Consider the following 13,740-nt stretch of genomic DNA (forward strand, 5'->3'; position numbering starts at 1 on the left):
GAACGAATTATAGATTCCCGAGACCAAAGATCGCCTGTTAGGTCTATAGAAGACTAATTATATCTCATGTTTAACCACTACAGAGACGTCAGAGTCAGCGGTAAACATCAGAACGACTAGCCAAGGAAAGGCTGTTCCAGGCGGGGTACATGAGCGCCGAGCGCCCTGTGATTGCTTGGAATGGATCTCAGTCAAATGATCATAAATCTATAAATAAACCACAGATTTGAGCTTTAAAAAACTACATTCTTGCCTGAAAAACTCTTAAAACTACATTTCGTGACACAATAACAGTATTATTATGTTTCAACTGTATATTAAAAAATGGCGCTTCTAATGCCCTTGTAGCACGCGCAAGTGACAATACTCTGTCAACCAATCAACGTTCTGCAGTGAGTCTAGCTCCACCTTTTAGTAACGTACCACTGTGCTAGGTACCCCAACGGAACCCCAACGGAAGGGTACCCAAAAAGTGGTACGGTACGGTTCGGCTTTTTGGTACCATTCACCACTTTTGACAGTGGAAACGCAAATAATTGCGTACCGTACCGAACTGTACCGTACCGTACCGCTCAGTGGAAACGAGCCATTAGTACTAGCGACCCACCAGTACTAAAGAACTAGAGTTTGGCAATATAACAATTCTTCATAGTCCCTCAGATACAGAACTATTCACTCAGAAACAGAGGTAGATAGAACAAAACAAGGCAAAAAATGGGGGTCTAATGGGGAGCTGATTCTTTTCAATTAACCCAGCAAATTGAATTGGACCCAGTCGATTGAATCTGTTCTCAAATCAACAACTCTCTGAATCGAATGATCTAGTCAAAGCGAGTCTCAAGTTAATATTTCACTGAATTTCACTTGGTTTCAAAATTAACCAATAATTGGAGATCCTCTGAGCTTGAGTGTATGTGCAACTAATGGGAAAAAAAGTTTTCAGAATTTCAGACAGAATTTTTCATGTAAATGAAAATCGCATTTAGGTCACAACTGTCAGTTGTTTGTGAACGTAATCAGCTGTGAAAGGGTGAGCTTTTCAAGCCAGTTGTAGTTTACAAAAACTAGTATGTTTACAAAGCTTTCTTCTTAACATGTTAACCCATTTTACCCTGTCACATTTGGTTTTATATTGTATGTTTTTATTTTTTTCACACATTTACACACATTTAGTTTTTCCTTATTTTTATATATAGTGCTATATGGCATATATTGTTATTTTCACTTGTTTGCACACTTGAATTAGGCCTATCAGTAATTATCAGTAGCAGTTATCAGTGTATGGTTTTGGTACTAAAATAAAATGCTTTCTTACTTGCAGATCAAAACATATTAAGTGTCTACATAATCTTCTATTATTGACTAGAGCTGGCTACTTGAATATTCATAATAAGTCATAATGATGTCAGACTAAGATGTAAACCATTTAAACTCTATCTGTGTGTCCAGGACATTATAACCTCTCCCCCAAATGTATTTGAGCAGTAGGTATATAAACTAGAAATATAAACATTCATTTATCAGTACTTTTCTACTTTTACTCAAGTAAAATTTAAAAGGAGAACTAAATACTTTTACTGTAATATTTTATTAGGGCATCTGTACTTTTACTCAAGTCATTGATTTGTGTACTTCATCCACTATTGCTTTGAATGGGAGAAAAAAAATGGTAAAATCATGTTGGCCTGATATTAATATATTATGTAAACAAAAATTGAATGGGATCTTTAGACGTATAAAATGGAAACAAATGGCCACCAGTTTTGTAAAACAACTGATTTTCTTTCCCAGAAAATATAACCCAACACTTCTGCATTGATACTTATTGCTATAAACAGATTTGCCTGTTTATCATGACATAATATGGATAAATAATATGGATAATGAAGACAATTTAAAAGACGATGTGCACAAGTCCATACCTGGAATTAATCTGCAGATGCAAAGACAAAAAGTGGAATGAGAGAACACGCAATGCACAGCCATCCAACATTAGACAGCAGCACCAGATCATCACTGAGAAGTCATTCTGCAATTACCACTTCAAAGTGTGGCAGGTAATGCCGCAGCTTTGATTCATTTAGCGTAAGTCCTGTGGAGCGCGGGAAAAGACATGTTGGGAGTGGTTAGAGAGAGAGAGAGCCGGGCTGGCACTGCTGATTTCACAGAATCTGAGCTGTTTTGGCTTGTTGAGCACATCAAAACTAGCTTTGAAGACTGAAAAATACCTGTTAGTGTGAAATGTATTTTGACAAATCTCAGATAATAAGGGGAGCATAGGGAGGCAAGAGGGAGGAGCAGCAGGGAGCACCTTTTTTTCTTTCTTTTTTTTGAGAGGGCACTAGTGGCGGTCCTGGCTCACTTGGTGCCTTAGGCTAGATAGACATGACTAAAAAAAAACAAAAAAAAAAACTTGTAATGTAATTACCCAAAATAAAAACTGTATGTGTGAGTGTGTAGGTTTATATTACATTGTGGGGACCAAATGGGATATTCTATACCCCACTAGGATATTCAAATCTGAGATCACCTATAATGTGGGGACCAGCCACACTGATGATGGCTTAGGCTGAAACGCGTCTGTGTGGACATGGTATTAATAAATATGAAGATGTAACTAGAGAGTGCGGTTTTTCATCTTTATTTTGACCAGCCAAAGACCCCACAAGGGAAATTAATTAATAAACATACTAAATGGTGTTTTTTTTTTTTTGTTGAAAATGTAAAAATACAGAAAGTTTTCTGTGATGTTAGTGAATATAAACTACAGTATAACAATCATTACACCTATGGAGAGTCCCCACAAAGATATCAAAATCGAGTGTATGTGTGTGTACTAGTGAATCCCCAATAAAATTGAAACAAAACGATTGAGATAGTATTCATTATATCAAACTTGTTTGTGAAATATGTCTTTGTTTAATGTCTTTTTTTATTTTAATTTTAAATAGTTCCATAAGATTCCATGCATTTAGACCATTTGTATTGTGTGTGTGCGTACCAGTGAATCCCCAATAAAACTGAAAAAAAACATTGAGAATTATACTATAGTATTTAAATTATATCATACTTGTTTGTGAAATATGCTTGTTTCATGTCTTTTTTATAGTTCCATAACATGCCATGCATTTAGAATTGTTTTTATTGTGTTTCAGTACATATGCTATACTAAAAATAGTATGGCAGTAGAGTAGAATGTGTCAAACACTCATTAACAAATGATATTAATAATTATCTTTATTAACAAATTATAGTATGTTTTCTCTTTTTTTCACTCTTTTAAATCTACTCGACTTATAAATGTTAGCTAGGCATGTGCCCCGAGTTTGAATGGGCATGATGCCTCTAAGGAGAAGTGAGAAAGATGGTCCATGTTCAAGGTTAGAATGTCTCCTTAGTCACAAAGTTACCTTTCTACGAATTGCGTCCTTGGTTTCCCCAGCTACGGGGCGGTTTGTCTGGATGCGCGGCTGATTGGCTGACACAGCTCCGGTGGGGCCCTCATCTGCAATCACATTACAAACGTCCCTTTATTCTTGTAAGTAAGACAATATCTTATGATCTATGATTTATGGTTTGATTAATTAAACAAGGATTGCATAATATAATACCTTAGCAGACAAATCAAAAAAGCACAAAAAAAGACATTTGTATAGTACACCTTTGATGTGAGGTAGCATAAAATAAAATACCTAAAAGCACATCAGCAAATTTTAATACATAATTGTAGCTTCTGTTTTACAAATTCTGAAATAAGTGAAAACAAAAAGGATTTAAATTATATACTATATACATAAAGCAGAAACATAAAGCACAACTGATGAGAACAGTAAATGTCTATAGACTTCTAACAACATAAACGAAATGTACAGCTAAAGAAAAAGTGATGAAACTTTCTCTTCACATATCTTCCGTTCTTCCTCTCCACACACATCATCAACATCTCTGAGCCCAACCTCTCCTTTTTTCATTGCTCTAATGCACACAATTAGACATGATGAAAAATCGAAAAAAAATTAAATTTAGTTGTAATACATTTTGCCATTCTTCCTTCCTTTGGAAAATTACTTTTGAAGTGTTTTTTCTCGCTCTCCGTCTGTAATTTAAATGGTAAGCTGCCAGATGTGTGTCTCATGCTTGAAGTGCAGGAGCTTTGCATTATTTAGCATATTAACATTCACAGAATTTAAAAAGAGGGTTCCTGCATTGCCTGGAGCTTCCAATTAAGTAAACCTTAGCTTGATACATGTAAAAATTTTACCATGAGAAACTTTTTTCATTGCGTTTTTCTCCTCGCCTCAGCCAGTCACATCTATATAATAAATATGGAAACTTCCCAGATGATATAATTTTTCTCTTGCTGCGGGATTAAATATATCAGTAATAATAACTTTTAAATATAGGCAACATATCAGGAAGGCTTGAGAAGACTCAAATAGGTTTTAATGGCAGGAGCGTTCAGAGCTGGTATGTCCTCTGTGCTGTTTTTAAACTGATATTACACTTAATTTGAACGCAGATGTAGGTTTTAATTACAAGTTTAAGATGCCTACAGGTAAAGCATTGGATCTGCCCTATCTTAACATAAATATGGGTGGTTATTTCATTATAATGAATACATAATCATGTTCAGTTGGATGGTTTACCTCTGATGCGCTGTCTTTTCACTGTGGTGACAAGGCTTAAGAAATAACGTACGAAACGGAAACATATTTTATGCATTTTCTACTGCTGAAGCTTTAAAAAGTCAAAAAGTGTCGGAAGGGAAATTTATCTTCTACGGAAGACGTGTCAGACTGTTTTCTCTTGAAAGAGACACAGTTAATGACCCATGAAACCATATGGAGTCATATTTAAAAAAAAAAAAAAAAAAAAAAAAAGGTTTATTCAAAACCCTCAAGTTATGAGACCGGCCCCAGTGGCTCGCTGCCATTCAACATCGGTGTGCTTGATTCATAATCGTTTTGTAATAATTTTTTCACATGATTGCCTCCAACAGTTCATTCCAATGTACCAGGGGAGTTAATAGCCTATTTTCTTTTCTATGCTTAAACTTTCTGCACTTTATTATTATTTTGTCCAACATGTTGCTCATTAAAGAGTCTGGATGGCAACAATGCATTACTTAGCTTTGACAATGTCAAGTCAAATCACCTTCATTTATTAAGTGCTTTTAACAAAATAGATTGTTTCAAAGCAGCTTTACAGTGATAATAGGAGAGTAAGTATACATAAGTAACAGAGATTGTTTTAGCTTTTCAGCGGCTCTAGAATAAAGTTATTATCCAGCTTAAGTTGATTAAAGTTGATTAATTCACTTCCGTTGCAAAGATCATTAGTTATTAACTTAGGGGCCACTTATATGACACAATTTTAATAATGCGTTCTGGCCGCTCATTTGCACGACAACGGTGTTTGGGGGCTTGAGAACGCAATCTCTGAAATAGGTTTCAAGTTTTGATCTTCATAATGATAGCAATGGCGTTACATCTCCAAGGTTAAAGGTAACCAATAAACGTCTGACAAAAGTTTAGCACCATATAACAATCTATAAAGTTTTACAGGTAATATGTAACTTAAATCAAGCATAGAATGCTATTTTTAGAATGCAATAGGCCTAGAATACAAAAAAAAAAAAATCAACAATGATACTTTATATATGCAGCATCAGATAAAAAAAATAAAAAAAGATACTGACACAATAATAAAGACATTAGCCTTATATAAACCGAAGACCCCTGTCTCTGCCATGTGCAGACCATGACATTTTTCTAAGCTTTCGACTGTTCCGATCTACGGCCTGCAGCAATGTGGAGCAAAAGCCTGCCCTCCACCTCTGTTCTGTGTCCAGAGACTGTAATCCCTGTCAGCAGAGCATTCTGCCTGCCTTTGCGCCACGATCATGCATGTTTTAATGGGCCAGCCAACACAACTTTGCAACTTTGCCTTTAATTATCCTTCCTCCAGCCTGATGCTCAGATGGTGTCGGGTCTGAATTAGCGCAGCGTTGACAGCTGTAGGCTATGTCCATGAACTTGGACTGCTGCAGCCACAACCCACGTTCTCCCAGGGTGAACAAGAGAGGCTTGTTATCCTCTGCTCACCATGAACGCAGAGAGAGTGGGAACCGGGCCTGAAGGGTTGGGTGACCGACGGGGACCTGTGCGCTCACCTAGGTTTCTAATTGCCCTGGTGTCGGTTCCAGAGATGCAGAAATTCAAAGGTCAGTGAATTATTGATTACACATGAGCATAATCTATGATTCTCATAATTAGCCAATGTAATAGGGATAATCAAAACAAAGGGATGCAGAATAGAACACATTTTTAAATAAATTATGAACAATGACATTTTTAAAACCATATGTACTTATGTATAAGTATTTTTTAAAAAGCATTGCTCTAACAAGGAGCAACTTATGATAGATTGAAATTTGAACTAAAAAATACGTATATTTACGAAATGCTCTTTTTATATTATATATTATATTATATTATTTATAATATAGTATAGTATATTATATTATATTATATGACAGTGGGAATCATGTGAGTTTTATATATATATATATATATATATATATATATATATATATATATATATATATATATATATATATATATATATATACCCTTTCGCACGTACGATCACACCGGTGTGATCAGTCTTGGCTGGTCCCTGTAGCGCACGATCACACCGGTGTGATTAGAACGGTCAGTGCATCACTTGATCAACTTCTAAATTCAAACGTGCTTTCGCGCGTTGACTGGCGCTGAGCCAGAGAAGGACCCACTCAGTGCTGTCATATATCACAACTATTGAGTGTTTTCAACCACATAATGTTTATTTTAGGTTTCAGACACTTAAATACACATAATTACTAGCAAAACAATGATTTTGAGTTTGTAAAAAACACACTGATGTCTATGGAAGCGGCAATAATTCTTCTTCCTTTCCATTATAATAAGACAACACTTGTATTCATATCAGATACACATTGTGTAAGTAGCTTTACATTTTATCCAATTCTTCTCCCAGTTCACCGGCCACCTACTTTCATGTATTTCGTGAGAAGTGGAGGAATTGACGTGTTGTAAATCCAATAGATCCGATTATCTGAACTGTGAAACAAACTAACATGGCGCCGCCCATTGCGCATACAGCTCAACTAACGCGATCGTTATAAAGGTGTTTAAACAACAAAACACTTCCACTTGCACATATTTGACAATCGGAATATCAGTGTTTCATGCTATAGCTAATACATTTGTGTATATTTTTAATAAAAAAGGAAAAATTACATAAAAGCAGATCATCATTCATTCAGCGCTGTGTTGTAGTTGCGCTGTGCCACGTGACAAGCAATGACGCGTCACCATGGAAACATTAAAGTGACATGTTCTAAATAACGGTCGCCTTGAAAAACTCACGCTGGGGGGTCAGTTAGAATATTTTAAACTTACGTGTGAAAGGGTTAAAAAATGTAGCAAATATCTGCAAAATTACAATGATATCATGTTTTAAAAATTTGCATTATGCAAGGCTTGTCACATCAGAGCAGTTTGTTTTTCTTCACATAAGCAAAGCAGCCTTTGGGAATGTCTGTCCGACTCCATCACACTCACCATGAGAGGCTACATTTTCTCATCTGCTAAAAAACAAGTTTGATGTAAGCAAGGTTAATTCATCCATTTAAAGACGGGCAGTGGTAAATTAATTGGGGAAAGAATGCAGTGTGATTTAGTGAGTATGATCCTGTATTAGGGTTATCCGCTGTGACCGGGACTGGCCCCTCAGCGACAACAATATAAAAGAGCACGGCCGTGTTCCAGAAACACTCTTAGAGAAAATCTTTGAAATTGTCATTGGGCTGAAGGGCCCAGTGCACTATGATGCATTTACTTAAGGGGCAGGACCCAATCAAACATAGCTTCCAAAAGCACAGCCCACGTCATGCAGTTACAGATCCACTAAGGGTGATCAGAGCAGAAAGGCCTAATTTAATTAGTCATTTGAATTCAAACAGACCTAGTGTAACCGGATCGTTCACTTAATGTGAAAGGTCAGTTAACTCATAATGCCTGCAGCTATGTCATATGTTGTAATAAAGATAGCATTTTCTGTGGTTTTAAATTAGGTAATATATATATATATATATATATATATATATATATATATATATATATATATATGTGTGTGTATGTATATATGTGTGTGTATGTATATATATATATATATATATATATATATATATATGTGTGTGTGTATATATATATATATATATATATATATATATATATATATTAGCTGTCAGTGCTGCTATTTGACATGTCTGAGCATTACAAAAAAAATTATATTATTATTGTTATTATTATCATTGTAACTATCTCGATAGTTCGTAACTCACTCGATGCGTGTGAGTGTGCGTGCGTGTGTGTTTCACGACTTTTGGTTACTTACCGCAGAAAAATAAAACAACCTCATAAAACACGTTAGTCAGGCAATGGAGCCAAAGTTGAATTTTCTCTATTTGCACTTTTTCCTCACTGAGTTTGATTTTCATTTCAGAGTAATGCGAGGTTGTCAGCCCAATCCCGTTCTCTCGCTTGATGGGAATCCTCCATCTGAATATCATAAGAGTGTGTAGCAGTAATGCAACCTGAACTGATCCTTATGCAAACGTCATCTCTGCTCAGTGGTTTGACGCCGTGATGTCCGGTGAGGGACACCTTTTGATCACTTATTCCAGTCAGATTGAGTTTACCTCTGTTTGTCTGCGAACCTGGTTCTTTTTTATCCTATTCTTTCCTTCCACGTTTTTTTTTTTTTTTGGCATATATAGTAAGTGGAACACAACTCTCCCAGAGTGCCATAGCATGGGGACACTTCCCATGTGGGGTGTTAGGAGCACAGTGGGAGGTCAAAGTTCACAGCAGAGAGGAAGTGACAAGCTGTGAAATGTAAAAGACCAATTTCTTCCACATGTTGCGGCGCTCTGAGAACAGCGCCGAGCTGTCAGCTAGCATCACGCTTAAAATGGGACAGGTTGCTACCCAGCAGACCTGTCACGACTCATTTGTAATTAAAAAGTCTATGTGATGTTTAAAGCTGAGCACCCGAGAAACTTTTTTCTTGTTCTGCTCTGTTAAATAAAGATGAGTTAAAAAAAAAAAAAGCCAAAAAACTTTTTTTCTCTAAAAAAGAAAAAGAAAAAAAGATTAATAACAGAACAATGGCCTTTGCGCTAGATCAATACCAAATGAGACTGCTTGCTGTTGGTTCAGTGGCGTCGGAATGTTCCGTGACCCAAGTCAGGACAGAACACTCGGAGACAGGAAGGTGTGCCAGGGAAAGGCACACTTATTGAAGTAAAAACTGCTCTACACATGGACTTGAGTGAAAGGAAACTGCTTATTTGCCCCTTTCCTGTCCAAACTAATCTTTATGCAATAGTAGGGCTGGCTATTTTAGAGCATAAATTACACAACTTCTCAAAAAAAAAAAAAAAACATTTCATGAAGAAAAAAAGAAGTGAAGCTTGTCTGTGTAAAACTCACCAGCATAATGCTAGGGTGTGTGAGGTTGCCAGGGCATTGGTGGTTGCTATGTGGATGATAGGGTGTTGTGGGTAGCAGGTAAACTGGTAGAGCATGGTGCCAAAAACAAGGTACATGAGGACAAACACACTGATAGAACAAATCATTTAAATTCATTTTAATCACTTTGGATAAAAACATCTGCCAAAGGCGTAAATCCAAATGTTAGACAGGGCATTGGTATGCAAAGTGTTGCTTTTTCCAGAGTGTTGTAGGTGGTAGCCAGGACAGTACTAAATTCATTACAATGGTATTCTATATGGTTTTCAATGGATTACAGTGCAGTTGTTAATTTGTGGTTTAGAGTGGTTTTAGAGCATTCCTTTATATCGCCATATCCGCACGGCAAAATTTTTTGTCTGTACGTCTGTACCGGCATCTTAACAACACCCAGTTTGTGTTTGTCTAAATGAATTGCATATATTACAAAATGAGTCTACAATAGCATATATAAGCCTTTTTTAATGAAATGAAAGGTCCATGGTTAATAAAAATGTTCATGAAATTAAAGGGCCCTATCCTACACAGGCAGGACGCAAGTGTTTTTTGCTAGTTTCAGCCCGACACAGTTATCATTTTCATGTCCTGTGCCACGTTGTTTAAATAGCAAATTCCTTTGAGCCCCTTTGTGCGCCAATGGACATGCTGGTCTGAAAACGACGTGTGTTCAGGTGCATTGTGACCAACAGAAACCTGATCTAAAGTCAATGGTGCAATATGTATTTGGTTATTTAAAGAGCGAGTTAGTAATATGCATATATATATAGTAAAATTTTCCCTTGTTAAATTAGCAAAAGTGGATTCGGGCACGCCCTAAGTGCACGTGTGCCGTGTGCTTTAGACCATGCGCTTAGATCATTTATCGAAAGTATAAACAAGGCTTTAAGGTGTTCTGAGGGTATTTCCAGAAAGCATCATTAGCCAACTATGGTCCCAAGGTTCCATCATTACTACCAACAACTATCATTCCATCGTTACTAACTAACAAGCTCCATCGCTACTAATCAATGATTCATTGTTTCCCGAAACCATAGTCCGAATAAACAAACAGCATCACAAACTTGTAAGGTTGAAACTATTGCTCTTGACCTGTGAGATCATGCTCTTGGACAATAAGCAAGCTAACATGCAGTACATTCCATATCTTTCATTCCATTTAAATATATACTGTACACACATTTTAATCTATATATTTCAGCATGTAAAGAATCACTGCCATTTTTAAGAGCGTGCATGAGCATACATGTGTAAGGGAACCTCAGAGTATGAAGTGAGAGGTAACCCACAATTGATCAACCATCAAATAAAGTGAAATGACAGTCAAAAGTGGCCAACTCCAAGTCTTGATGATATTCTGGTCTCTAGATATGGCTCGGATATGGCACCTACAGTGTAATGGTTGCATCTCCTCCCATTTTATCATCCTTCAAACTACAATTTGTGTCTCTAAACGCTTATAATAAGTAATTGCATGCCTCTTCTCAATAAGTCAAACAATTTGAGGTTTCATTCATAGCCAGAAAGATTAAGTCTGATGTTTGAAAATGTGGGAGCTTATGACAAAAGTAATGAAACACCATCAAAAGACTAGGCATATACATGCTGTCTACATCATTTATAAACAAAATAAAGCTAACAAAGATGGAATCATCTAAAAACATTACACAGACAACAACACAGGCAAAAGGGCCCCAGTGACGTAACGTGAAAACAAACATACGACTCGCTTGATTTGCTTCATTTGTTTGTTCAATGTGACTGTGAAGTTCTTCAAAACAGTGTTCAGCACACAAACATATGCCAAGTGTTTTGAAAGCTTCTCTACGTGTCCCATTCCAGAATCATCTGCTATTTCCCAAACAAACGGCAAACAATGAAAGCACTGAAAAAAAAATCAATAAGCTAATGGAGGCGCACACAAGTGATTGAGCTCTATTAGAGATCTAGCTATTACCCAATCCCACTTACGTTGACTGCTCACGGTTCAACAAAGCAATGTGAGTCGGCTTCCGGCTGAGAGTTTTGATTAGAGAAAATATGTGCCATTTGCTAACGCACCAACGGATGATGATGATGATAGCATTCAGAGAAAATGGTCAATCATCTGTAAAGCCGAGTGTCTTATGTTAGTGAGCTTCATTTACAGTGAAAACAATTTGGCCTAAATGTCACGTATTGTGCTGCATAAATTGGACGTGCTTTAGTCTGAACGCAGAAGGTTCAATCGCTTTGCATGAATGCCCCACCAGATTCTAACTGGCAGCTGCCATTCTGCTTCTGTGTGGGAGTCTGTGGTGGGCCGTGACATTCGTTGGCATTTATTCCTGTCGAGGGGGTGCAGAAGTCCTACCTGGCAGAGAGGCAGAGGAGCGGGTGGAGGTGTCCGGGTGGGGAGGAAGCCCCTGGCTGGAGCTCAGCTGGGGGTGAGAGGGGATCTGCAGGGTGAAGCTGTGCTCCGGCACCCCAGTGCTGCCCCGCGGGAGTCTCTTCACCTGCACAGAGGGATGTCTGCTGATTGACAAAGACTGATTATGAGAGTTGGCTAATAGATATTGTAGAGCAGTGGCTCTCGACTGGTTTTGCTTCAGGACCCAGATAATTTAGGAACCGGGATTTAATTGTGCTTGATTGGACACAGCCTTTGACATCAATAACAAAACATATGTAAGTGTTTCTACTTCCTTTTAAATACTGATAAGCTAATTTATTTTGCTATCATTCCTCTGCACAAATATGCTTAATTTCATTTCATTTTTTTGTTTAGTGTTTCTCTCTCTCTCTCTCTCTCTCTCTCTCTCTCTCTCTCTCTCTCTCTCTCTCTCTCTCTCTCTCTCTCTCTCTCTCTCTCTCTCTCTCTCTCTCTCTCTCTCTCTCTCTCTCTCTCTCTCTCTCTCTCTCTCTCTCTCTCTCTCTCTCTCTCTCTCTCTCTCTCTCTCTCTCTCTCTCGTTTGTGAGCCTTCCAAAACAGACCTGACATTTTTTTGGGTCAGAAAGTACACCTCTATTTATGAATGTTTTTATTTATTGAACATCTTAGGACAGTGTAGAATTGACATGAAATTTTTGTTAGAATAGGAATGGAATGCCGAAATGATTTGATCCAGATCCAATCCAGAGCATGCATACTAAGTGCCAGGACAAGTCGACTCCCTTGACAATTTTTTACTACTAAAATCATGGACTGTTTCACTCCCAGGTGGAATCTGACAATCTTTGGCATTTTCTGTACTGATTTGGAGAGAAGTCTGCAGATTTCTGTAGAATTGATGGTAAAATGTGTTAAACAAAGCTGAAAGCATTTTCAAAGTATATATTTTCAACATGCATGGGATTGGAGATATATTTTAAGGTTTTTTAAGTACACACAAAATTCCCTATTTTTATGAATGCATTCAATTGAGATAAGTCATTGCTTTGCTTTTTAACTTCACTAAGATGTTGAATAAAAGGATCAATGTTTCTTCTCAAATGCATCTGGATCTGTTTAGTAAAGATGTGGTTTGTTTACAACCTGGCTCCAATTTCCAATTTTCTTGCAAGAGCCATTTACACTCTCTATCTCTCACACACACACATATATACAAAACAGGACCTTTTCTCCCAGAGCAGAGTTCAGTCAGGGTAACTACTAGTGCTGGGATAAATATATATATATATATATATATATATATATATATATATATATATATATATATATATATTTCTCGATTTGAACCTATTCTCATTTTGAAAAACCGATCTCGATTCTTAAATCCCAAGAATCGATCTTTCAGTCTATGCTGTTTTCAGTTGATGAATTAAAGTTTGTATAGTGTGCCTCCCATCCAATAAATCACAAAAAGCTTGGCACTTTGCTACTAATGACATGAAACAAAGTCTCCATTTCAAATTCTGTAAATTTTATTAGGAAAAATAAATACTAGGGAAGGGATGCAGCAATGTATCGGCCAATAATCCATATCGGCCGATAATGTCTTATTTTGTTAATAAAAAAAATATTATTTTCACTATCTGTCCTGTCACACTGTAAGCAGATCATATTTCTTTTCGGTGCATTCAGGAGCAGAGCAGAATTCGCGATTGTTTCGGAGACGAGTCTATTTTTGCTGCACCGCTCACATTCAATTAAAGCCACAGTGCATTG

General features: G+C 37.0%; 1 protein-coding gene across 1 annotated transcript in view; it reads right to left on the bottom strand.

The window, feature by feature from the left end:
- The window catches only part of ofcc1 (orofacial cleft 1 candidate 1), a 161,946-nt gene that overhangs the window by 84,352 nt on the left and 63,854 nt on the right, over positions 1-13,740 (bottom strand). Inside the window, exons 13-14 of the mRNA XM_077244348.1 lie at positions 11,947-12,088; positions 3,411-3,505 (exon numbers count right to left, since the gene is read on the bottom strand). Of these exons, the coding sequence (XP_077100463.1) occupies positions 3,411-3,505; positions 11,947-12,088 (237 nt within the window). The remainder of the gene's footprint in view (positions 1-3,410; positions 3,506-11,946; positions 12,089-13,740) is intronic.

Source organism: Siphateles boraxobius, unplaced genomic scaffold (genome assembly GCF_051911475.1).
Source record: "Siphateles boraxobius isolate OS27281-9 unplaced genomic scaffold, OSU_SipBor_1 26, whole genome shotgun sequence".
In the NCBI taxonomy this organism is placed as follows: domain Eukaryota; kingdom Metazoa; phylum Chordata; class Actinopteri; order Cypriniformes; family Leuciscidae; genus Siphateles; species Siphateles boraxobius.